Consider the following 27,603-nt stretch of genomic DNA (forward strand, 5'->3'; position numbering starts at 1 on the left):
ACCGAATTCCGCTGTCAGGCATGATGATATATTCAGCATAGAAAGCCAACAATCCCGTCGTTCCGACTTAGACGCAGTAAAGATTGCCATATCGAAGCTAAAGTCTAACAAAGCCTCTAACGAGCTCTTTAAAGCAACTGGAAATAAGTTGGTTAGGAGCATGCACCAACTTATCTGTAAGATATAGTCGGAAGAAAGTATGCCCCATTAATGGAACCTTATTATTGTTTGCCTGATTCGTCAAGCTACAACCGACGTCTTTGTGAAAACATCAAAATCGAAAGACGTAACTTTGAGGTCAAGGACTTCGTCTACCAAGGCTCCGCTATAAACGCAGCAAACAACACCAGCGCTGAGATTAAACGAAGAATAACTCTTGCTAACCGCTGCTTCTTTGCGCTAAGAAAGCAATTGAGTGGCAAAGCCCTCTCTCGAAAGACCAAAGTGTCGCTTTATAAGACCCTTATCATCCCAGTCCTGCTATACGGTGCAGAAGCATGGACTATGACAAAAGCGGAAGAAAGCACCTTGGGTCGTTTCAAAAGATCTTGGGTGTTCGTGTGATCTACGGTCACGTATGCATCGAAGGGGTGTGGAGGAGAAGATGGAACGACGATCTGTACGGGCTTTACAGCAAAGTAGACTTAGCCAGAAGGGTAAAAGTCCAACGACTAAGATGGCTGAGTCACGTAGATCGCATGGAAACCAATGCTCCGGCCCGGAAAGTCTTTGAATTCACACCTACAGGACAGCGTAGTATAGGAAGACCGCGAATCAGTGGAAAGTGACTTTACCCAACTTGGAGCGCGAAACTAGAGACATCTAGCTAGGGACGGAGCTAGATGGAGAAGTTTGTTGGGTAAGACCCTAGTTCACACAGGACTGTAGCGCAACCTTAAGTAAAGAAAGTAATTAGCAAACTTGGTTCTGTATATCTTAACAAATTAACGAAATTCCACCCTAAAGATCTTAAGTTTATTGGAAGCATTGGCATAGACCTTATCTTTCATGCGGCGCATTCTAAAGGTGTTTAATAGCAAGATCTCGACAGTCAATTGCGTTCACGGCTGCCAATTGTGGCCGCAAAATTATAACCATTTTTAATAAATGTTTACATTTTCAATTCATTTTTGAAACGTTTATCAGTTCACAGGTTCAGACAACTTAAAGGACTGTATTCGCAATCAACTTCATTCTAGTTACTTTTTCAACTTTTGTAAGATAGTAAAATAGTAGTTATTCCTTTCCAATTTTCCGAGAAATCTTTTTATGCAAGACATTCATTGAAATTCTGAAGAAAAAAAGCTAAGACAGAAAAAAAAATGCCAAGTTTTATAAATAGGCACACTTTTATTTTCATTCGTTTGAAAATTAATTTAAAAAAAATAGAAAATTATTATAAACTTACTTTTTAATAAGTTTTAAAATAAATTCAAGTTTAAAAACGATAAAAAAACACCAATTCTAAAATACATGCCTGTATGTCCGTGTTTGCTTCGATGTTAATATTTACAGACAAAATTTACATATAGATTGAGATTTTATCATAAATAATAGTTTATAAGTTAAAACTTGTGTTAATCAATTTTTTCACAACTCAAACCTTATACACGTACATTATGTATATGTATATAAATATGAAAATCTGTAATTATTTTTATATCCTTTTGCTGTGCTTATCTTTGTGTAAGTAATGTAATCAAAAAGCGAAATTGCATTATGTATTTTAATAAACAGGGTGTCACATTTCAATACCTTCTTATAGTATTTCAATACCTTCTTATAGTTTGATTAAAATTGTATTTTAATATAATAAGATATCGGAAGATATTAAACAAAATTATACAATGTGACAAAAATTTAATTATAATCTTTAATTTGTTGTGATTATAAGTAAAAGAAAATTAGGATGGATGACTCAACTTAGAAATCAAACGAAGCAACGCAAGTATAGCCAGACTGTTGGTTATATTATCTAAAGATAATTTTATTTAAAGAAATAAAAACTATTTTTAAGCAAAACACTATGAAAAATATTATTATTTGTGTGTTTCAAATATATATTTTTTCTGATAAAGTTCTAAAGTGATTGCGATAAACAAAATAAATGTTAACCAATACGTTGCGCCGTATCTCAGTTACGAAATAAACATTCATTCTATAACTATAACTTTTAGAAGGGGATTTTTTTAATTCCTCATAACTCATATAAAAATAACTTGCTTTTTTATCTGAATCTGAATTACTTACATACCTATATCAAATATATGAATGTCTACTTTTTTACAATTTATTTCCGACAAAATTGAAATGTTTTGATACTTCATTGTTAAAAAGTCAGTATAATAGCTCTTCAAACAGAGGTTAACATATTATTTCAGTGTTGACTTTAATAAGAGTTACATGAAAATACATTAACGTTCTATAAAAATTAATTTTTATTTTACTTTTGAGACCGTATATTTTTAAGAATTTCTGTGGCGTGGTTTCAAGATCGTGTGATTCAACACCGCTTGTCAACGCAGATAAGCCCGAGACGTTTGACGCTTTTGAAGAGAATACTTATATAAACACATAGTCCAAAAAGTCTCCGTACAGCTGGAATGTTTTGAAATTTTTCTTAAAACATCTAATTTAAGATATCAAAACTTTTGTTAAATTACCAGGAATGAAAGAAATTATATCAACAAATAATTTTTCAACTAAATATAAAGCATTTTATTTCAAAAACTTATAAATAATAACAAAAATCCACAGCACAAAAAAGAAAAATTACGAACAAATAAATCTCCGTACAGTCATTATTTGATTACTTTTCGTTGAAAAAAAAACTTAACAAAAATCACTTCTCTTAAGGAAAAAAGTAGGTTAATATTTAGTAGGGCCTCCTTTGTTCTGGATTACTTCCTTCAATCTGTTTTTCATCGAATAGACAAGCTTGGTGGCCGTATCTATAGAAATTTTGTTCCAAACGTCAAGTAGGATCGTTTTAAGGCCATTCTTGTTGGCGATTGTATGCTGACGAATCTTTTTTCTAGGTGATCCCACAGGTGTTCAAATGGATTTAGACCTGGAGACTGATCTTAGTGTTTCAATTGCGTATATTAACATTGGACAGCAACCATTCCTTTACCACCTTGGCTGTATGTTTAAATTCATTGTCCTGTTGAAACGTAAAGTTGATGGAAAGACCCAATTTTTGGGCACTTGAATGTAGGTTTTCCTTAAGAATGTTCAATTACCCAAATTTATCCATTGTATTTTCTATGAAAACGAGGTCTCCAACGCCGCCGGAAGATGCCATAACCCCCACACCGTTACATTACTGCTTCACAGTAGAAATCAAATTGTCCAGCGTAGTGTTATGCTTTCTCCATCATCATATAAACCAAAGATGTTAAATTTACTTTTGCCAGTAAATATAACCTGGTCCCAAAATGTATTTTCTTTCCCTAGGTGTGAGACTGCAAACTCCAGCCTAGTTTTTTTTATTAGTCTTTCGAATGAATGGCTTCTTGCGGCACACTCTACCATTAAAACCATTTCTGATTAAAGGTTTCTAATTGTTTGAGATGAGACATAAAATCCATCACTAGTTTTTACCTTTCCTGCTAAAACTTGGGCACTTTTGCTTGGGATCCTCTGCTATACTAATCAACAATCTTCTCTCCGTACGATGATCAATCTTTTTTTGACGGCCTGATTTTGGTTGATTTGCGATTATTTCGTTTTTTATAATTGTCCATATTATGCATATTGGATTGAAGACCGTGGTGTTTTGACTATTTTAGAAATTTCACCCAAAGATGTTCCCTCATTTCTCAATTCAATTATGATTTGTTTGGTGGCCAAGGGCATTTTTTTTATTTGTAGTTGTCATTTTCATTTCCTTGAGTAAAAGGAAGTTTTTTAGATAAAATATTATTTAGAACACAAAAACTTACCAAAAAAAAGTGATCAAGAACATTTCATCGCCAATTATAACATGATAATAAGATCTGTACGGAAACTTTTTTGTTGTTGTTTTGCATTATAGAATTTATAACGGTATCCTTTGTTCATTTAAATTCATTTTAACTTTATCTCCTGCACGGAGACTTTTTGGACTATGTGTATATTTACTTACAGCGTCAAAGTAGCCCCAATCGGAAAGAAGTGGTCAAATATTGGAACTTTCAACTGGAACTTATTTGGGCCATTTGCCGAAATCCTTTTTAAAATATAATGGCAAACACATCTTTATAATAAAGCTAAGTTTTAGGTCATAACATAAAAACACCCTTTTTATATATTTATTTATTTATTCATTCACATCAATTAGAGATTACAACATCTACAATTAGATTACAAAAGGTCGGGAAATAAATAATCATTTATAACAAAAAAAGTATATTTAACATCAAGTGTTTAAAACAACAATTATATAAACATGGTTTGATTTATTAATTCGAAAAGAACAAAATTATTTTATTTTCCAAAGTGTATCTGTTAATATGAAAATTAAAATCAATATGATTTGAAATGATATTAGTTTCTCTAACACAGCGAGTTAAAGGTTCATTACGAGCATAGTTTACCCTATGTTCCTTTTCTCGGGATAAGCAACGTTCTCTTATTTGACGCGAGGGAGCATACAAATCTATCAACGATAAAAGGAAAGGGCATTTGATATGATGCCAGAAAATGTCACTTATAAACCTTACTGAAAACATTTTCCTTCTATTTTCAAGTAACTGAGTTCCAAGAAGTTTACATCTAGTCGAGTACGACGGGATTTCGATGTTCTAACCTAATTTCTGAATTATAAACCTTGTACATTTTTTTTTTGATCATTTCAATTCTATTTCAATAAATATTGTAGTAAGGATTCCAAACCACACAACAGTACTATAAGTTTGATCTAACAAAAAGTTAAATAGAGATTTAAAGACAAAAGGGTCCTTGAAGTCTTTTAAATTACGTTTAATAAAACTTGGCATTGAATTGGATTTAGCTTCAATATATTCTATATGCTTGCTAATGTTTAGTTTTGAATCAAACAGTACACCAAGGTCCTTTTTCTCCAAAACTCTTTCAAGAACAAAGTTGTTAATTTTGTAATCAATAGAAATTTTTGAAAAAGTGCGACAAAAGGAAATAAATTGACATTTATAAACTTTAAAGAATAATTGGTTAGTTGTTCACCATTCTGTTAACTTTTGGAGATCATTTTGCAAAAGAATACAATCATTTAAAGAATGTATGCATCTGAAAAACCTTAAATCATCTGCAAATAAAAGTGTACTAGAATTTAGGAAGAAATCAGCCAGGTCGTTGATAAAAATTAAAATATTTTATAGTTGTTTTCCCTTAAAAAAAGATACAGAATATTTATTTCATATAAGAAAACATTATATTCAATTTTCCATAAAAAAAAAATAATTTAGTTCTTTTCTTCCAAACATTTCTAAAAATCACCCAAATTCCAAGTTTTCTCACATTTTAAACTTGGTTTCCCAATATTTCCGTTTTGCCATTAACTTTAGTCATTTAAATATAATTTTTATATTTTTGTTTCCTTTTTTAAAACTTAATTTTTGTTCTTTCAATAAAATATTGTTCTTTTTTTGAATATTTAAAATAAATAGAAACAATTAGTAGTAGATACAACTAACGAACAATAATATGTGTAGTTGGTAGTTAAACCTTGTCACCCTGTAGGAGATGTATGTATGAACGTAAATAAGTGTATGCATTAATGGTCAATGTCTATAGTAATTTATGCTTAACATATCCTTCCAACACGACACAATACAACGGCTTAACATCGATTGACGAAACCACAAAAGCCTAACAAATATATATTTACATTTTATCCAACATACAATCCCGTTTACACCATATACAAGTAATGCATACATAGATACAGCTCGTGTCAGATATTGTTTTAAATACTCTCATTCTATATATAATTTGACAGCCTTGAATAGTTTTGCCTTACTTGCACACAAAATTGACAAATAATTAGGCTGGTTCTATGGCTTTTAAATGTAATGCAATATAGTTAGATAGGACTTGTGCGGCATGTCACATCACATACAATAGGTACACATATCTATAAGTATCGATAGATAAATTAGGTTTTAGTCTATTTGATTTGAAAAGAAAATGTCAAATACATTATTTGATTTGATCTATTGAAGAAATACCCAATTGTTTACGTCACTTAACTCTTTTGAATTCATTAAGATACGATAGTACGAGTATAAGTATAGGGTTATTGATCTCTATTTATATAAGGGTCTTCTTTTCATCAACTTTTAGAGAACAGAAAATCTCGTTTCAAGTCCAAGCAGTCGATGTCAATTGTATGTAGGTATACCTACGAGCTATGACTTTGGACGTAAAGAGTGTTGAAATTGATGTCGAAGCAAAAGACCACCACCTCCTCTTGCTACTGCTGGCTATCATTGCGACTGGCGATGGCAACTGAGAGTGAATTAGTGGACACAAATTGAATTGACATTCTTTGTAGCTAGAGCTTTATAGTGGGGACTGAGGAGGTAGGTAGTTTCACTAACTATAACTAAGTACATACATTTAGATGCATATATACAATTTTCTATATAAATTTTCCGTTTTCAAACCGAGAAATGGTCAAGTAAGGAGTTTATATCTCTGATGGTCGACTGCGTGCTGTGCTATTACCTATTTTGTCCTCATATTCATAGTATTATTGCAGCTTTGGGACACACGAACATGACTCTGACAGCATTGCCATAATTTTTACCATGTTTCAAAGGAACTCCATATCTTGGTCCTTATCATAGGACAGGTGAGTCTTCCTCTCCCCTGCATGTGTGGGCCCCTTCAGCTGTTCATATTATCTAGTACTATAGTTGTACTAGTTGTTCCGATGATAGTTTTCTATTTTTTAATGGATTTACCAGTTTATTTGGTCATTTGCAATGCAATTCACGACGACACAAAACTAAAACTACAAATAGTCGTAGTTTACGTAGTACGTGTTTGCTTTGAATTGCAACGTGTTCCATCTATGAATATACATTATATTTTATATAAGTATATATGACAAAGACAATCAAATAAATAACTATATTTAAAAAGACAAGTTTTAACCGCATATTCTCGAGACTTGTAAGTGTTTACGATTGGACGTGTAAATTATTTATGGCCAACAATAAGTACCTACCTACCTATTGCGAATGATGTTTTGCAGCTCTGAACTATGTCTCTGTCAAGAACTTGTGAGGTTTTAAAACTAATTGTATTTTTTGTATATCCGCATTCATAGAAGATATTTTATTTGTTATCTTATAAAGTTTATGCGTTGCAGAAAATTTAAAAATGTGTTATCTCTTTTTTACTTGCGATTCGTGCGTAATTTCGAACTCGGATTTTAATCAAACATGATATTGCGATGGTAGAGAAGTCGAAAAAAGTGGGTCCCGCGATTCCGTCCGGTCTGTTTTGTCTGTTTGTCCACGCACCTACAGCCTAAACCATTGGGTCGATTGAGTTCAAACTTGGAAGTTAAGGTTTTGAGCAGATTCGCGTTAAGGGTTCTTTTTAATTTTTTTTAAAGATCAAAACTCACAATTTTGTTGGTCAAAAAACGAAAATTCGAATTTTCTCAAAAACAAACCGATAGTTTTTTTATGAACTGATTTCTATAATTTTTTTTAATAAGCTCTTATATTGCCTTAACAATATTTGATTATCAAAAGTGCAATTTTTTTTGTTTGGATTTTTAAAAGAATATTGATTTTTTTTTCAAAATTCTGTATCTCAAAAATTAGTCATTATTTTTTTACGACATTCAAATGTAGAGCGATTATTTTTTAAAACAAAATTGAAAAATTTTATATATACATACAAAAATAATTTACAAAAAACCGCTCTAACGATTTTAAAAAAAATGTTTAAATCAAGTTTTTTTGATTTATAAAATGGCATTTAAAGACAAACATCTACAACATTCCTTCATTATCATCATAAACATGTCTTTATCTATCTATCTGCATTAAGCTGGGAACGCCAATGAACTATTCTTTATCCGTTTTAGACACGTATCTAACTACACAACCAATAGGCAATCGCTTTACAATTTAAACATACATGTTCTGCCTCTTTCTTATCTTCAGATAATTTATTTTCCATCCTGGTTCTTCTTATATGAAAATAAAAAAAAGCTACCCAAAGGAAAAACCTTTGAACAAACTATCTCTAAATGTATGCTATTTTTACATTTTAAAGAAAAAGGCAATAAGAATTCGAACAATCGAACAAATTCATTTGATCCTAATTATTATAAATTATTTTTTCAAATTTAGGTGCATTCATTTTGCCTACTTAAATATTAAACTTCAATCTCGGAATTGAATATCATTTACTAACTTACCTATGCCCTTCGAGCTAGCTCGGTCCATAAGTAGCTGTTTTCAGGTTCGCACACTCCAATTGATTGAGGTCCTTTCTCACCTGCATGCGCAACCTCTACGTCCTTTAGGATTGGATTCAAAAGCTTTCCGAGCTGGAGCGATGATGTCCATTATAGTTATAGTTTCTTTATTTTAAGATATGAATTATTAACAAATGTTTTTCTTTAAGAATATGGAAATGGCAATTCTGCCGTCTGCCTGATCAGCATATCATAACAAAAACACAATTTAAATGTAAAAATTCAAATAATGCGAATTTAACAATTTTGGGATAATTTTGAAATTAAAAAAATACATATATCAATTTTTACATGATTTGAAACACAAAATTGTAATTAGGAAACTTTGTTTGAACTGGTTGTAGAGTTATGGAAAACTATTGCGGTAATTTAGAGCATCCTTGCATTATTTATAGACAGTTGACCATCCAAAGTCTACATTAAGGATTTCATAGAGCCCAGTTGGGGGAAGAAAACTGAGTTCGAAATACAGTTGTCGAATCTCTTGGAGTAAAGGACACGATTCAAAGAAGTGTGTGATGTCTTCTGGTTCTCCTGTGTTACAAAGGCCACCGATTTGTGGAAGATCAGTTCGATGCGGCATAGAGTTAAGATTCAGTATTTCGACTCGGGCTCTTAATATTGAATTAATAGCCTCAGAAGAAAACTCGTTACTGAAATAATTAGCCTGTGATGTTATTTGGTGGTTGAGGTATCTATACACATTTCTTTATAATGTTGTTGAGGTTCTTAAAAGATGTTCACCGAAGATATGTTCATCAGTTCTATTGATCAGATCATTGAACATGATGTGCCATTGATTCAAATTGGACTCCAAAAATAATAGATTACTGCCATTTGAAGAAGCTATCTGGTTCTATTCCTTAAACTTGTTTGCATAAGACTTGTCATAATGGATTTGTGATGGCTTCTTTCATCCCTCCTCATAGCTTTCAATATGTAGTCTGAATTGGTTTTAAGGGTTGTAATGTAAAGAGGTGTTATGTTAGACTCTACATATAAAGCATAATTGGGTGTTGAAGAAGGCAATCTGAACAAGCGTTTGAAGATATACCTTTTTACGGCTTCAAATTCCTCCAGTTGTAAATATGCAAAAACTTGGGTACCGTAGCACATACAGCAGTTCACAGTTGCTTGAAAAACACGATATTTGGATTCAAGATCGATTTTTTGGTTAGATTAGGCCACATCAAGTTTAGAGCTACTTTGGCTTCGTTGTTTTTTTCTTTAACGTGTTGTGAAACATTAAGATTGTAAGACAGCAAAACTCCAAGATATTTGATATAATGAACGACCTCAATAGGTCGTGGTTTAGTGATCAGTTTTCTTCCGCTAGTCTTCTTCTCTGACGTGGTTCAAAAATCATTATTTTTGTCTTGTTCGTATTGACGCAGAGACTCCAGGATTCACAAAATATAATAAGTTTCTTGATTTGCAGCTGAAGGCTAGATGGATTGTCAGCCAGTAAAACTAAATCGTCGGTGTAAAACAAAACTTAGATTTGTATACCGACATAGAAGTTTTCTTATTCACAATAACATTTCAGTTTACCAACATGGTCTCTTTAAAGTAGATCCACTACTACAAATTTGTCAATATTTTCAAATTTTTGTCTATCACAGATGGAAATGCGTTCTTAAGTTGACACTATTTACATTGTTTTTTCAAAGGCTTTCAACCGCGTTCAACATAGTGTTCTCTTAAAAAAACTAGAGATATATGGATTTCACTCTCAGCTCCTAATGTAGATAAAGAACTATTGAGTAGGTAGAAAACAGGTGGTACAAATTGATAATGCATTATCAAAGGAAATTATACATTTTTCGGGTGTTCCCCAAGGTAGCCACCTTGGATCACTTCTTTTTATCATTTTTACTAAAGACTTACCAATACATCTAAATTTTTCTAAATGTCTTCTATTTGCTGAAGATTTGAAAATATTCAGTTCCATTTATTTATTTTACGATGCACAAAAAGTTCAAATTGATTTAAATAATTTAATTAAATGGTCATAAGGATCTATTCGTATTCTTCGATTTTAAAATGAATTTCTAAAATCACATAGACCATGCGATCTTAAAAGCAAACTCTATGCTAAAAGGATCACAAAGTTTGCCTTACGAAAAATATTGGGTTATTCAAATGTTCCATCTTATGAGACGTGGTGTATTGTAACTGATCTGAAACCTTTGCTCAGAAAAGAAAATTAAACTCAATCCGTTTTGCTTTTGATGTCTAGAATTTTAATATTGATTGTCCAGTTTTTGTTATCTATGCTTTTATTTATGCGCCTTCTGGAAACTCGCGGCCTCGTGACTGTGATTTTTTAAATGTTCCTTAACACAAACAGTACTAGCTATGCTAAGTATAATCCTATCACAAGAGCTTGTATGGATTTTAATGAGTATGATTTTGCAATTGATTTTAATATTAATAGAAATGTTTTGAAACATGAATTAGTAAATTTAAAATAATAAATAAATTATGTATTTTATTTGTATGTTATGTATAATTATTAGTCTAATTGGAGTATGTAACTTTTAAGACGAATAAATAAATAAATAAATTATTTTTTGCTATTTGCGTAGCGTGATGATTTCTAGCTAGAGGGCTTGGGTCCAATCGCTGTTTTTACCACCTAAAGTTTTTTCACTGCCTCTTGAGATGAATTGACAAATCCTCCAAGAGTGTTTCTTGTCATGAAAAAAAAATGTTGATACAATTTTGAAAAATAACAAACGGAAATTGATAATTTCCTCAAAATAATTCTAGCTACAACACTTTTTGTTTCTTGATACCCACAAGTTAACCTAAGAAGACTTTTTCTATGACATACTTTCAAATCCTATATCAAACTTATCATCTTGAATATTAAAAACATCATATTATGTATACATAAACCTCATTAACACTATTAACGCAGAACTATCTACCTCTTAATCAATAGAACGTGAATTACCGTAAACCATAAACTATTTTATAGAATATCCTTAATTGCCTAGCTCTGCTATGAGATGTTTTCATACATGTATCAAACTTCCTTCTTTTTTTGCTATTTATATGAATTTCTCCAACGTCAACTTCGTCAGCGTATATATGTACATATGAGTACTACGCCTATGTTATGAATGAACAAATAACATAGGTCAAGTATCTTATATCCGCCGGCAAGCAACATATTCAACTACCTATCTTATTGAGGTATGTGCATCTATTCTTTATTATCTAGGCACAATATAGAGGTAGAGAGTAGAGCGAGAGTCCTTTAATTATATTTCCGACGATGTAGGTATATGACGAGTATATGATAGTCGGTCTATTTGTTTCAAAAGAAAAACATTAACACCGCCTACTTAATGCCCAACAATATACAAACAACAATATTCTCTCCAAATATAGATAAAATGACTGTCCCTGAAATGTCCCAACCGTGCGGTCGATAAAATTCTCTGTAAAAGTTGTGGCTAATGTATATATGTAGGTATTTCGATAAAATAAAAATAAAATACAAAAACAAAAACAACGACCAAAGGAGATATAAATGCACAAGTTTACGTTGTACACGTTCGAAGTCCAAAACAATGCTGTAAATTCCGATTTAGACTTTTAACTCACCCATTTGCAATGAAACTCAACCAAAACTTTTCCATTTTAATTTTTCCAACTAATTATAGAACCATTAAACTCCATTAGATTTTCCCACAAGTAATAATTTAATCTGGATTGGATTGAAAAAAAGTGCCACATTCTCTATTTTTCAACACGCAACTGGGTTGGCTGGTTAAACAATTTAGTGTCTGCCTTGAATATCTTAAATTTCTAGTTCATGAACAATTACGCGCACTTTGGCAATTAGCCAGAGCATTTTCGAATCACCAAATGCGAGTTAAGGAATTCATACAAAAATAAAAACAATTAATACGTCGATAAATTGATTAGTTGATATCAATTTATTGCATTTGAATGTCAAGTTCTGTTAAAAAAAAAAAACTCTTTTCAGAGTAGAATGTTGTTTCCTGGTTTGGTTCTTCAAATTGAAATGGGGTTTCATTCAGACTACCAAAGAAACAATGTGTTTAATTATTATGCTTAAATATTGTTTAAAATTCATAACTTTTTAATCAATTTAAAGACTGTATTGTGAACTGAGTAGCTTGCAAAACTCAGGGGTGGAATCGTGTAAGGTGATTGTTGGCCATCAAAATGGATGATTTTGCTCCACGTAAGGTGATTACCAAATTGGCTATCACTTTTTTGCTATGGTTTCTTAGTGGCAGCTATTAAAGTGTCACTTTCATATATTTAATTATTTTTTTGTGAGAAACATAATTTGTGTGAACTTCAGCTCCACTATACATTTAAAATTTAGTGAAAAAAGTGAAAAGATATCAAAGTTAAATAAAAATAAGTGAAAAGTAATGTATACTTCAATGCAAATTTTCTATCAGAGAACTAGAACGAAAAATTACTACAAAAAAGTTCAATTGATGAGAAACAACCTAAATACATAACATAACAAAAGAAATCTACTTCCAAAGTAGTTTTGAGGCTAAGAAGTCTTGTTCAGCTCTTACAGCTTAAAATCGAAGGTGATTTTTGTGATTTCCAACTCTCTCTTCCTTATTTCAACTTCCTTTTTTTAAGAGAATGAGATATTTCGGATACCTTTTTCCCGATATGTGCCAATTGTATTATAGCATCTCGTATCTCAACAAGAGTTTTTGGGATGTTCGCCCAAAGCTGGACAAGGCATTGTACTATCTCGCCAGCTCGGAATGTGCTTCCATGAAAGAGGAGATCTTTTTTAATTGATGTTGTGTGGCAGTCCTTAACGAAAACAAACTTTTGTACTTAATTTATAACAATTGAAAAGAATTTTAGCAGGAGCAAAATTTTTCAGCACATAATAATTGAAAAGAAATATCATAATAAAACACAGCAGCTGATGGAAATGACACTTAAGCCTGTTTGGAAGCTTGAAAATTTCACCAAGTTTCCGAAACTTGGGTTTTTTCCTATGGGTTTTGACATCATATTATTTAAATTTGCATGAAAATCACACAAAATTTCTTGTGGCCGAACATACCAATAATAATATGTAAGTGCTACCAAGCAATTATAATTTTTTAAGCACTATTCACATGAGCACGATCAACGAATGAAAGAATATTCGTCGATTTTGACATTTCTCTCACATGAGAGTTATTAATTCGTCGCGAATGAAGTTTGACAAGGAGCCACAGCCAAAAACCATTCACCACCGAAACAAAAACGAGAATGATTTTTTTAGGTTAAGTACGCAAAATTATTTTATTCGTTGCAAGTGTGAATAATGTGGAACGCGAATAAAGTTTGACAGTTCGTATCAACTACAATTTTTTTCGGGACGAATGATATTGAAAAGTAAAAGTATGCATCATAAATCAAATAGAAACTATATTGCTATCGTTTTGTTAAGAAGTTCTGTGGAAATATATCCTCAAACGTATATAAACTCACATTTTGTAATTCATTCGTCGTTCGTTGGTCGCGCTCATGTGAATACTACTTTAGTGATCACCTTACGCAGTATAAAGAAGAGTTGATAATGGCTGCGTTCAATCTCGTGTTGGATAGGATATCTTGGACAGGTGGATTTTTAGATATCTTGTTGAACGAGTTGTATAGCTGTATCGAGATAGCTGTCAAAAAATTAAAACAACTTTCAGCAAAAAGCAGAGAAACATTAATTCGCAGTTGCTCTATGTAGCTCAGATCATATGGAATCTCGATTTATTCGGGAAAATATGCGTCAAGACAAGGTGTAATGGTCATCTTCTGATGAGCCCAACCATTACACCGGGGTGAAACGCATATATGAACACTTATGGTGGTTATATTTTAAATCGTATTTATTAAAACTAAACGGTGTTCAGGAAACAACAATTCGAATGTTAACAGTCAAATATTTCTGTTGTTTTTTTGTTAGTCATCTACAAAACGAGAACAAAATAAGTCAATTACCTTTTAAAATTCGGAGGAAAATAACTTCTTCATCGTCTATTATGTACAGAACATCCTCAAATACAACTTCAACTAACATTTTGTATCTATCTGTTTACCAACAAATACAAAAAACTGAAATCAATTTTCAAATTTCCTGATACCTTTGGATTCCTTTTTTGACAACTCAGCTGTTTTTGATCAGCTGTTATTTTACACGTAAAACACTAACAAAAAGGTATCCGGATACCCTATCTGTCTAAGATTCCAATAAAAATTGACTATCAAAACAGTGACAGTCAACTATCGTCTTACTCGATTCCACCCCAGAAGTCAGCCACACAATTTCAATAAATTCGTTTCTAGACGAATATCTTATGTTAAATAAAGTAGAAAAAAAAATCGAAATATGTAGTTCTTTCAATCTTCCTTGTTTCTTATTCTCATTTTGCACTTATAATAATTTTTCATAAACTTCATTTTTTTCAATTTTTTTTCTAGATTCGGTTCCAGTAGTAGTCAAGCTTCACAAAGCAGTGGGGACATATGTCGAATATGCCACTGCGAAAGCGATCCACAAAATCCACTTCTTACACCATGCTACTGTTCGGGTAGCCTTAAATACGTCCATCAAACCTGCCTTCAGCAATGGCTGACCGCTTCCGAAACAAACTCCTGCGAACTATGCAAATTCCCGTTCATAATGCACACAAAAATAAAGCCATTCAATGAAGTAAGTACTTTGCAACAAACAAAAGAAAAACTAAATTATATTACTCTCATTCTCAAATATTTCTATTTCTCAGTGGCGAAGCTTAGATATTTCTGGTGTTGAACGAAGAAGACTTTGCTGTTCTGTGCTTTTCCATTGTGCTGCAGCCTTGTGTGTTATATGGTCGCTTTGTGTGCTCATTGAAAGAGCTGCTGAGGATGTCAAACGAGGAATTATCGGTAAGTTGACACTTATATAATTACCTTCCTAGTATGTGTATCATTACGTAAACTTAACATTGGATTTCTATGTTTTCTTGCTTCTTATAGATTGGCCATTCTGGACGAAGTTGGCTGTAGTGACTGTTGGTCTTACAGGAGGAGTTGTATTCATGTACATACAATGCAAAGCATATTTACATCTTTGTCATAGATGGAGAGCTAGAAATCGGTAAGAATATTCATAATTTATGTACATATTTAAGATGATTATACAAATAAAAAAAAAAAAACTTATTTATAACTTGAGAAAGATTGATAACTGTGTTTTTATAATTTTTCCAAATACCAATTCTCTGAACTATTATGACCATTCTCAATTTAAAACTAGTATTTTCACGGATTTACATTTATGTACATTTGTTTCGTTTTAGAATTCTTCTTATACAAAATGCTCCAGAGAAAGTTCATCCGCTTTCGCCGCCATCACCTATATTACATAGCCGCAACATACCCCATAATAGTAATGCGTTAGTTTCGCATGCGAATACAACGAACAACTACAATTACAACTCTTTTAATTATCCATCAGCATCAGCTGCAGCGGCTGCTGCTGCAACAGGTGCAAGGGCACTTGAGGATCAACAAGACGTAGTCGACATTCAGCCAACATCGGTGAGCAATATAGCCAACCAGTCGGTTACCAACGGAACCGGTCAGTATCCACAGACTGGTCAGCATGGCCAAATTGTTGCTAACATAGAGAGCAATTCACATAATTACGATCGTGACTGGACATTAGATGATGTCAGTCAGATATCATCATTTCGTCCGTGCCCACAGGGTTCGGGAAGCATGACACCTTTTCATGACTCCATTCACAATGTTCTTGAACACTCGCACAGTGGCAGTAACTCTGTGAATGGATCTCGCCAAGATCTGAGCCCATCAATGGCATCAGGAGCCGGAGCCGTGGCACATCCATTACAACCGCACAATACTGCTAGCGTGAGTAGCAACAGTGAGACAACAAGTCGAACCACCAATTCATATGTATTCAAGCCGACCGCCACCACTTCGTCCGGTTCGATCTTTACACCAACCAATCCGCACTATCATCACCATCATCGGTATTCTAATTCCTCGGTGTTCCTTGAGAATCGAGATATTCTCAATGACTCTGGCTTCCCAAAGATTAACTATAGGCATTCGAGTGTACTTACATCGCCCGACATCAGCGATAACTTAGACAAATTCCTTGGAAAAGATCTGAGACGTTATTCGGATACAAAGCTTCTTACTAGCGACACCCACATTGTGAATTCCAAATTTGAAAATACGACAGCTGAAAATGATAATAGCAAAACAGCTCCGATTACTATTGATGCACTGCAATCCACTAATATCTTCGAAAGTGCCATCCAAAGGGAACAAAGACGTGCTTTGTTCCGACCTGTTGGTGGTGGTGATGCTACAAATCCCAGAAGCAAGCTTCGGTTATCACTAGACACCATCGAAGATGGCTGCGGTCCGATAAGTGTTAGCACGACAACAACAACGACGGCTGGCGGTGGCGGTGGTACAACCAGCGCAAGTGATTGTGCCAAGAGCGAAGAACAGTTAATTGATAGAAATCGCTTGTTCTTCAAGTCATTGCCAAACCTGAGCAGCAGTTGTGAAAGCCTTATTAAAAAGTAAAATAAGTTAAGAAATATCTAAGTTTAGAAGAAAACAAAAAAATGCGCAGTCATGTCCATTTATTTTGCGTGGAAGTTATATAAATTATGTCCTGATTTTTGGTAGGATGACTGAAAATAAACTTTCTCTTTGAGGTAACGAAAACATTAAACGTCTATGCAAAAGATGCATGCATGTTGTTCAAACTGTTGTGTCGGCCAAAAAAAAACAAAAAGAACTGTGGTTGTGCTACTAAAGTGGTTACTAACAGATATAATTTTTGTTTTACGATCTATTTTCAAAAAAAAAATTGTTTTTATTATTATTATTGCTTTTAAATTAAAACGTTAAATTATCCGAAAAAAAATGGTATGTTTAGGGATTCAATGTCGCTGTGTTTTTAAAGATAGCGTTTTTGTTCAAGAGGTGTTCGGCATCTCAGTCGAGCTTGTTTTTTTTGGGGAAAAATTGTAGAATTTCGGATACTGTTTTTGAAGTCTTCTAAATAAATCTTCATAATCATTAAGTACTGTTATAACATTGAAGTCGCTGGTTTTAACCGGTGATCAAATCACTGTGATGCATGTTTGTGAGAAATTGATGCACCCCATTTAAACAAGAGTCATCGAAAAATAAGCTTCCTATCGCTATCAAGCTACTTACGCACCCAAAAAGAAGTCAAGTTAAGTGAACAGTAGTATACATCTATAAAACAGGTTCCAGAAAGTTTTCAGACACTGAAATTTGTTTAATAAGCACCCAATATTTGAAAAGTTGTCATTTGTAGATATTTTACAAAGGGCGGGTTCAGACAACATTAGGGACTTCATTTGCAGCCAACTTCATTCCTTGAACGGACATTTTGACAAACGGAACTAGTTAGTGTTTCAAGTGTCATACATTTCAAACTCAGACCTTCACTAACCTCTACCATCAGTTCATCGTACAAAAACTATCAAAACATTATTGTCTTCAAAACACTCCTCAGGCAAACTACAAGTCCATAACGATTTTTATTTTATATTGCAAGGAAATGTTACTTATTTTTGTCTAATTTGACAAAGAACCCTTTAACAGAAAAAATTAAATGGAGTTGTGCAAAAAATAAACAAATCGTAGAGTAATAAAGTTCAGCTCTCAATTGAACGAAAAAACATGATCAACTGTCATTTTGACATAAATAGATTTGACTTGATAGTTAGAGAGATTTTTCTTGACTAACTTTCCAGTCAACTTCCCATTAAAGTTGCTTTAATTGAAAAGTAATTTTTTGGCATCTGACCAATCAGATAATAGAAAATTGTCTAACTTTTAAGCCCCTTATGTCGGCTGAACCTACCCAAATTTAAAGTTACAGACCAATGCTTCACAACCAAATATAGACCAAATCAAATCAAGATGGGAATTCTTGAAGTTATCAACCATAACCAGGGCAGTCAATTGGCTAATAACGTTTAACTTTTAATGGAATAGCTAACAATAAAAAACGTGCATTGGTTTCTCTGAAAAGAAATTGGGCAGGTTTAGTTTAAGGGACTCCATTGGGAAACGAGCTAATTTTTCAAGTGCCGTGAATTTCAAATTTCAGAACTTCACTTTGCAAAGCGCTACTTTAAGTTCGTAGTACAAAAAGTACCAACTCCTCAGGCAAGCTGTAAGTCTATCACGATTTGTATTTTGAATTGTAAAGAAATATTAGTTATTACTTTTCCAAATTGACAAGGAACCTTTTACAGAAAACATTAAATGGAGTTGTATAGAAAAGAAATAAATCATAGACTAATAAAGTTCAGACTTCAGTTGAAAAATGAAAAAACATGATCAGCTGTTATTTTGATAGAAGTAGACTTGACTTAATAGTTAGGAACATTTTCGTTGACTAACTTTCCAGTTTGGCAGCTGGCCAATCAAATGCTAGAAACTTGCCTAACTTTCAAGTCCCTTATGTCGTTTGAACCTGCCCTTTCTATTGGAAAACCTTACACAAATTAAGAAAAATCCTCTTATTTGTCTGATATTAATAATGATTATAAAATATAATTTATTATTATTTGTGTTTTAGTATATTTACGGTATATATATACATAACAATTTGTTAAATGGTTTAATAATATAATTAATTTAGTTCAAAACCATTCAATTTTATTATTTCACCTTTAAACAGACAAATAACCAGACAGTGCATAAGCATGTATTAAGGCTTTGTGCATTCAACAACTCTTAGGTATTTTTAAACGGGTTTAATTAAAAGTGCCTCTAATCAACGTTACATAACATTTTTAATGTTTAGCATTTAAAGGTATTAAAGTAAAAACCAACTTTTATAAATACGACTGTTAACGTTTATGGTAATTATACTTGTATGTCTTTTTTTTTTAATTATATTCACAAATATTGGCTGTTTATCTAATTATTTATCGGTGTCTGAAAACTGTGCTAAAACAATATTTATAATTAGAACTGCTAACTTTAATGTTTTATGTACAAAATTACGTTCTACAACTTTCTTCGTAGTAGCCTTCTTTTAACAGTTGTTTTACTATACAAAATATGATCTTCCACTTTTTAAAGACGTCTCATAAATAAATGAGGTATCGATTTTAAACTAAGAACATTTCGCTTTCACTGTAAAGTAAGTTGCATTGGTCATTATTTAAACAAACACAATTAATTTGTTTTTATATTTAATTTAATATATTATCAATGTGTAAGATAAATATGTGCTTTTTAAATACAATTAACGACTAAAGTAATGAAGTAGAGTGGTGTTGAAAACAAACTGCAAAAAAGAACTTGTCTAGACTAGGATAGGACGGGAGCGCATGCTTCTAAAAAGTAAAACTTTCTATGCTAATAGTGGAGTGTTTGGTTGATATCTTTAATGTTTATGTTAAGGAATGCTAAACATTTGATCTTATATTGCTTTTTTGGAATCGTGAAATATGTGAATTTGGCACAGTAATGAGATTATCTACTGTTACCTTGCTCATAGTAGTTTTCATTTTCCTGGAAAGGCTAATCATTTGATTTGACTGTTGAAAATTTATAATTCAAGTTTTTCACTGAGTGCGGTACTTCGAAAGGTGAATACATACATTGTCTACTACTACAGTATTCTAAAAAGAACATTTTACATTTTTGACTGTATTTTGCAAGATGAATTTTTGACACGTAACTTAATGATCAGTTTGTAAAATTTCTCTCTGCTGAACTCAAAGGGAGCTACAAGGTACGAAACACCATAGCGAACGCATACCGTTTCGAATATTTTTTTAAGCCCTAGAAAATGTTATTGCTATTTACAAATTTGATTTAAAAAAAAAATTATAAGACTGTAGAAGACTCCATTTAATTAAAAAACAAAAACTTACATTCATAAAAGTTCAACAACTACTTTATAGAAACATGTAATTGTTGCATTTTCAAATTTTATCTACCCGAAAACAATAAATTATTTGGAACATAATAAAATTTTCGTTGAATTACAATTTACTAGTTTAGATATTTTTTTTATAAACCTATTGTATTCTTATTTAGTATTATATATATATATGATTATTACTGACTACTGACAATTCTATAAGTTCGAGTATACTCTTTTTCATTTATCTATAATATATTTTTATCTTTTAATGCATTTTTTTAAATTTAAGTTCAAAATTAATAGCGGCTTTGTATCATAATCAATGTTTGTATATAAATAAAGTGATAAATAAAATAATGAATAAAAAGAAACTAGAAGGATTAGTTGAACGAGAGAGAATAAATTGAGAGTAAGATTTGAAGAAAAAAAAAGAGTTAAATATAGTGAAACATATTTTAGTATTGACATTTTTAATAAAAATAATAAATAAAGAACGAACAAGAAAACAAATACATCATAAAGAAACAAATATGAGTGAAGTATGTTTAATTAATATTACTTTTTTTTATTTTTGTTCTTAAATATTACATCAAAGTGAGAAAGTAAAAAACAAAATCACAATAAACTAAAGATAAAAAAAGAAATATTTAAATAAATATCAAAGATACTCTATACAAGGAGTTTCTTTGTAAATATATTCATCAATGTTCTTTGGATTATAATTTGTTTGTAATAATTGTTTATCTGTGATTATTATTATTACTGTTTTGGTTTACTTATACACATTTCTTTGCGAACAATAGTAAAAACAAAAAAAAAAAACAGAACAAAAACAGGTTAAAAGTCTAATTATTATAAAACATTAATTACGTAGAAATAACAATTTCAACAATATTATTATGTATTTATGTGAACAACAAAAACAAAAATGAAAACAATAAAAATGATAACTTAATTCCACTAAATCTTTACTTATATCTTGTTAACTTAAAAAGTATTGCTAAATAAAATTAAAACAAATATATATTGATGATAAAAAATCAAAATTAACGATCAATTCATTTGAAGCTGTATTGGTAATTTGAAATGAAGAGAAACAACTTGCAATGAATAATAAAAGAAATATATTAAAAAAATAAAATTTGAGTTTGATTTTATAAAGTTTCAAACTATAAAATGAAAAGTAAACTTATTTGAAATACCTAATTCATTTATTTTTTAAGATACCGGCTTAAAATATTTGATTTAGTAATGCTAACCTTATTCCACACCAACCTTCCTTCACTTCAGCTATCCTAATCCGTGTACTACCCTTAGGGAGCACAATGATTAATAAAGTTCAACACTGGCAAAACCACTGCGTAAGCTTTTTCATCTGTCCTACTCCTCAGGCCTCCTTCCGGATGGAAAACTGCATTTGTCCAGCCTATTCCCAAAAAAGGCGAATCTTCCTCACCCTCTAACTTCCGACCGATTTCACTTACATCCCTTCTTTCCAAGATCATTGAAACGCTGATTAATTATCAGCTAAAGAAATATCTTTAAGATCGAAAGCTTCTTAATGACCGGCAATACGGCTATTGAAGCAATAGGTCCACTGGTGATCTCATGGTTCATCTCACCGAACACTGGAGCAAATCTTTACATCGCTTTGGAGAAAGTAAGATTATTGCATTTGATATTTCATCAGGCTCTCTGATCGAAAATGCGTGCTATCGGTTTTCATAAATCCCTGCTTCATTGGATTACTAATTACCTTTCGGATTGTTCAATACAAGTAGTATTGGATGGATTCAAGTCTGAAAACCATAAAATAAATACTGGTGTGCCCCAGGGCTCTGTTTTATCTCCAACACTCTTTCTCATTTTTATTAATGATCTTCTGTCTGCAACATCTAATCCAATACATTGTTTCGCTGACGATAGTACTCTTAGCTTTTCATATTCGTTTTCAGACCCTCTACTTCGGATGTGGAACTGCAACGACAAAATATGATAAGCTCATTAAATTCCGACCTAAACAGCATTATTCAATGGGGATTAAAAAACCGCGTGGAATTTAATGCTCTGAAAACCCAATACAGTCTTGTATCGTTAAAGCGAGATATACCCCCATTGCCATTATCCATGGATGGCACTTGCATCAATGAGAATGAACACCTCGATATTCTCGCAATGTGTGTCACCAACCACCTCTTATGGAATGATCACATACGCGATGTCGCCAAAAATGCCGCATGTGTTTGGGTTTCCTAAGGCGATGCAAGAAATATGTCACCCCTTCTTATCTGGTTGTTATCTACAAGACTTACATACCTCCAAAGTTTGAGTATAACTCCCATCTCTGGGCTGGTGCTCCTGCAACTTACTTAAGCCTCTTGGATAGTATTGAACGTAGAGCATTTAAATTGATATACGATATTATCATCATAAGTTCATTTACTTCGCTTGAACATCGTCGTAAGGTCTCTTGTTTGAAACTTTTTTACCGTTATTTTAACGGCTTATGTATACCCTCGAGCCCAAATACAGAGATTCGTTCTTTAGCCGTACTACGCGAATGTGGAATGTCTTACTGCACTCTGTCTTTCCTAGTCATTGCAATATTCAGGAATTCAAAACCAATGTGCACCGACATCTCCTTTTAAACCCTCTCTCCTCTTCATAGTGCTTACACTGTGCCTCTGCATAATAAGTGTGTGTTTGTATAAAAAAAAAATGGAATGTTTTTTGGGCCGTAAAACCTTAAAACGGAACCTACATTTTTTGGTGTGTATAGCTTATTTTAACAGTTTTCATGTTTACTTGTAATGTATTGATTACTATTAACAACGTAGAACCAATATAGAACTACATAAGTTGCACATACCTGTTAACATTTAATTTTAAAATTGAAAAAAAGGACAAAGAAGAATGGTTAATAATATATCTATCTACCTAGTGCCCAGAAACGAGATCTATGAAAATGATAAGATACCAACAAGTAAATTTGAGGATATGAATAAGTATTTCATAGATACCATTTATGGATACCGTTGATCTTATTGTTGACCAAAAAAGGATAAACTCTTGTATCTGATCTTACGACATTTTTCTGTATCTTAAAAACTAAAATCATCTTTCAAAAGGAGTTTATTCCGTTGGTCAATTTGTTTTATTTAATATAGTTTAAAATAGTTTAAATAGAAAAAAACTTTGGAGTTTAAACCAGTTCATCGGCAATGACGATTGACAAAATGCCAATTTTCCTTTGACATTCAAAGTGTGTTAATTCATATGGACTTACCATGATTTTGGCTTCGTAGTCAGTCTGCGTTGTATTGTAAAATATAAAATTTTCAAGACAATGATTACAAAAATGTAATATAAAAGTAAAACCTAATAAAATTGTGTTATGTATGTATTTGATTTTGTAAAATGGAATGCCCACTTTCTGAGATTTAAATTATACGTTTTTTTTTATTTATTAAATTTTGAAAGATTCCAAAATACATTTCCTTGTAATCAATTCTTTTGTATACAAAATTGTCAAGGAATCTGTGACGATAGACTAAACAAAAGTTTAGAAATCGAATCAAAAAAAATGAAGCTATAATTTCTCAAAGATACCTACATACATCGAAAATAGCCTACATAATTCAAGTCGACGGTATAGAATTATCATTTATTACGACTGATGAAAGGCTTGGCTTGATTAAAATGATTTCTATATGTTTTAGAATCAATCGAAATATGGGATACTGAAAACAAATTTACTCCTTTTTTGATATCACTTGGTTTTAAGAACCAAACTGCAAAGTTTGGTATAAAAACTTACATGTTAAAGTTCAAATTTATGAAAACATGAACTAACCATAGCGGCGCTGTACATGTTGCACTAAAACGAAGAATCCCAAGAAAGTAACGCTCTACCTTTACTTAAAAACAATTGATTTAAAGTCATTTAGAAGAAATTATCAGTACTTAATAACCCAAAAAAAACATCATTAAAAAAAAAACATGAGTACCAATTTGTCGAGTCCGTAAAAATGCCATGCCGACCCTGTAGTAACAACTAAAATCATTGTTTTATTCGTCGGACTAATAGGAATCTTCCCCAACAGGACTTATAAGAAGAACGCCATTGTTATTTCTACTGAAGAATATACCTACTTTATAACAGTTTAGATCTTTAGGCTCGGCCTATCACGAGCTTTTACAATTTCCGAAAAACCGTATCTCGAAATCCGTTAAAAAATAATTGAGCCCAAAGACAAAACACAACCCAGATTTCTTTAAATAAAAAAACAAGGTTCATTTTACAAATAAATGCAGGTATGATTTATTATTTTATGAAATGAAGGTAAAACAAAAACATATATAAGTTATAAATAGGAATAATCAGTCTAAAATTTAATTTTTGGTATGCTTGGAAATGGACAATTGTTTAAGCTTTAGCTCCTCCTTTCTGTGGCGCCTTTTCAGTACCGTTGGTAGTATTTGTTGTTTTGGTTTCCTGCTTGTTGTCTTTTATGTTTAAGTGAGCTGGTCCCGTTTGTTGAATTTGGATGATCTTCTCATTTGATTTTTCCTCTATGGCAGGTTTTGGAATGCTCACAGTCAACACGCCATCCGATGACAGAGTGGACATTACTTTATCTGAGTCGTAGTTCTTTGGAAGTGTGTAACGGCGCACGAAGTGCCGCGAAATGTACCCATGGTCATCTTCTCGTTCTTCGTGTTTGCCTTCCACCACCACAGCATTGTCTACCACTTTCACAGAAAGTTCACTTGGCTTAAATTGCTGCACGTCCATGCACACTTGGAACCCATCCTTGCCGACATTCGACACTGCCGAGTTTTGGTTGGCACCTTTCGAGCGAAGCATCATAGCAGGACAATCTTCCATGCGGTTCGCCAAAGCCAGCGGCAAACGGAATACACTTGGACGATGACTACGGTGAATGATGTGTGGATTTATTCCCAGCCCGAAGTCGCTTCCGTAGTATGGCGATGACATGCTGTCCAAGTTTTCGGCCAAATCCAAAAGAAGTTGAAGTGAGGACATTTTGCTTTGATTTTTTATATTTTACTTAAATTCTTTGTATATATATTTTAACTTTTAGTTCTTCACAACGGTATTAAGTTGGTTCAACGTATTTTATTTTTGTTCTTCGTTAATTCTTACTTCACTTGATTGCTTTGCTTTGCTTCTACTTGCTTGCGAATTGAAAACTGATGCTCAGCTGTCTCCAGAAGTTGTTTATATACAAATTTTCGAATAAATTCTCTTAAGACACGGTTTTGTTCTCTCAGCAATGACATATACTCATAATTTCTCTTCTTTTCTGAATTCAGCGGTTGCTATAAACTGTTCTGTTCCTCTTCAGTTCTCTTTCAGCTAAATACAAAATACCCCTTTTTGTTTTCTAGAAAACTCTTGCTCTTTCTCGAAAATAATCAAAAAACATATATAAGAGGCAAATTCGAAATTTGTTCAGTTTTGAATTTAGCGCTGTAATAAAAAGTTATCGTATTCTCAATCTTTCAATTCTTAAGAAGAGAAATATTTTTCCGATCTTTGAATTTTGTTTTAAATCTTGAAGTTAATAGTAATAAACAATCAAAGACAAACAAAATGTCATTAATTCCCTTGCTGGCCGATATTGTAAATGAAATCGATAGTTATCGTGGTTATAGCACTTTGGACGATGGCTTCGGATTTGGAATATATCCATGTGACATTTATCGCCCAAGACTGGCTTCGGTGCAATTGAGTCCGATTCGTCGCTTTTCACCATACCAGAGGTCACTCCAAACGTTACGACCAAAAAGTGGCAAAAGTCATTCCAAGGAGGATTATACATTTGGAAAGGACGGATTCCAAGTGTGCATGGATGTGAGTCATTTCAAACCAAATGAATTAACAGTGAAAACTGTTGGCAACAGCGTTGTAGTAGAAGGCAAGCACGAGGAGCGTGAGGACGACCATGGCTACATAAGTCGTCAGTTTGTTCGAAAATACCAACTGCCAAAAGGGTATGATGCCAAAGACGTCATCTCAACTGTATCCACAGACGGTGTTCTAACAGTCAAAGCTCCACCACCACCAAATAAGGCATTGAAGAACGACGAAAGAATTGTGCAGATTCAACAAACTGGTCCAGCACACCTGAGCATAAATGGATGTGAAAACAAAGAAGAGTCAAATCAAACACAAAACAATGATAAGGAGAACAAGACTGACAAAATGGAACAATCGTAGTTCCGCAAAACTTATTTTAATTTAATTTGGTTCACTTTTTCAACAAACATTTTTTTTACTTTTCGTTCTTTGTTTTGAAAACAACTTTTTCTATTGTAATGTTACTGTGTAACGATTAATTTATTTTCCACTGTCTTTAATAAAGTAAACAACATTTTGTAAATCGTAGCATGAATTATGTTGTTATTTAAAATTGGCTGTGGGATGCAGGAGTTTTCTAACCTAACAAAAAGATATTTTCTCTATTATTTTTGTTAAAAATAAATAAGTAAGATGGCGGGGCAGAACTTATGGCCTAGTGACCAATTCTCAAAAAAAGTGGAAGTAGATTTGAAGAAAAAATCGAAGTAGATTGAGAAAAATGGAACTATTTCATATTATTCTTCATATTTTTAAATAACATTATTTGAATGAAAGAATTCAAAAAAAAACTAGAATCATTTAAGAGTTCATGTCATATAATTCAATTTGTTGAATGTAACATTTCTTAAACTAATCGAAATCACAAATATTGGGCTCGTGGTGATCAGAGGAAATGGCTTTAGGATGATTTGATTGTAAGATATCGAATTTCTAAAAAAAATAAATACTTTTTTAAAAATCAAAAACAAAAACATTACATTTCGGTCATCAAACATTAGTGAGACCGTATAAGAGCTTTTGCAGAAAAAAAATTAGTTAAGTTCTTGAGAAAACCTAAACCCAAAATAAAGGTTCAATGGGGGGAGCGATACACAAATATTTTTTTACATTGAAAGAAGGCAAACTAAGAACAAATATTTTAGGGACGAGTTGAAAAGAAATTTATCAGTTTTGGGAAAATTCCAAATATCGATTTTTGACTATACAAATTTGTGCTGGGACTACTGTTATTTTTAGTTTAAAAAAAAAGCAGGAATTAGACTTCTTAACCATCGTAATGTCATGTTTGATTAAAATTTCGAG

The 27,603-nt window shown here is 32.3% G+C and overlaps 3 protein-coding genes across 7 annotated transcripts in view; 2 read left to right on the plus strand and 1 right to left on the minus strand.

Moving 5' to 3' along the window:
• Window positions 1–21,555, plus strand: part of LOC129948500 (uncharacterized) — a 53,915-nt gene extending 32,360 nt beyond the window's left edge. For all 5 annotated transcript variants that reach the window (XM_056059519.1, XM_056059520.1, XM_056059522.1 and 2 more), the window contains 4 exons: window positions 14,945–15,176; window positions 15,250–15,394; window positions 15,485–15,605; window positions 15,808–21,555. In XM_056059519.1, the coding sequence (XP_055915494.1) occupies window positions 14,945–15,176; window positions 15,250–15,394; window positions 15,485–15,605; window positions 15,808–17,071 (1,762 nt within the window). In that variant the 3' untranslated portion in view covers window positions 17,072–21,555. The remainder of the gene's footprint in view (window positions 1–14,944; window positions 15,177–15,249; window positions 15,395–15,484; window positions 15,606–15,807) is intronic.
• Window positions 21,556–24,722: 3,167 nt separating this feature from the next.
• On the minus strand, window positions 24,723–25,636 carry LOC129947985 (heat shock protein 23-like). The gene has a single exon (XM_056058785.1). It carries the CDS (start codon window positions 25,459–25,461, stop codon window positions 24,841–24,843), a length of 621 nt encoding a protein of 206 aa, XP_055914760.1. The 5' UTR covers window positions 25,462–25,636; the 3' UTR covers window positions 24,723–24,840.
• A 316-nt stretch (window positions 25,637–25,952) lies between these two features.
• Window positions 25,953–26,826, plus strand: LOC129946107 (heat shock protein 27-like). Its single transcript, XM_056056148.1, has one exon. It carries the CDS (start codon window positions 26,032–26,034, stop codon window positions 26,656–26,658), a length of 627 nt encoding a protein of 208 aa, XP_055912123.1. The 5' UTR covers window positions 25,953–26,031; the 3' UTR covers window positions 26,659–26,826.
• Window positions 26,827–27,603: the final 777 nt, after the last annotated feature.

Source organism: Eupeodes corollae, chromosome 2, assembly GCF_945859685.1.
Source record: "Eupeodes corollae chromosome 2, idEupCoro1.1, whole genome shotgun sequence".
In the NCBI taxonomy this organism is placed as follows: domain Eukaryota; kingdom Metazoa; phylum Arthropoda; class Insecta; order Diptera; family Syrphidae; genus Eupeodes; species Eupeodes corollae.

What these genes read in the sequence shown, in the direction of transcription:
- LOC129947985 (XM_056058785.1), bottom strand. Translation starts at nt 25,461, where the DNA reads ATGTCCTCACTTCAACTTCTTTTGGATTTGGCCGAAAACTTGGACAGC.
- LOC129946107 (XM_056056148.1), top strand. Translation starts at nt 26,032, where the DNA reads ATGTCATTAATTCCCTTGCTGGCCGATATTGTAAATGAAATCGATAGT.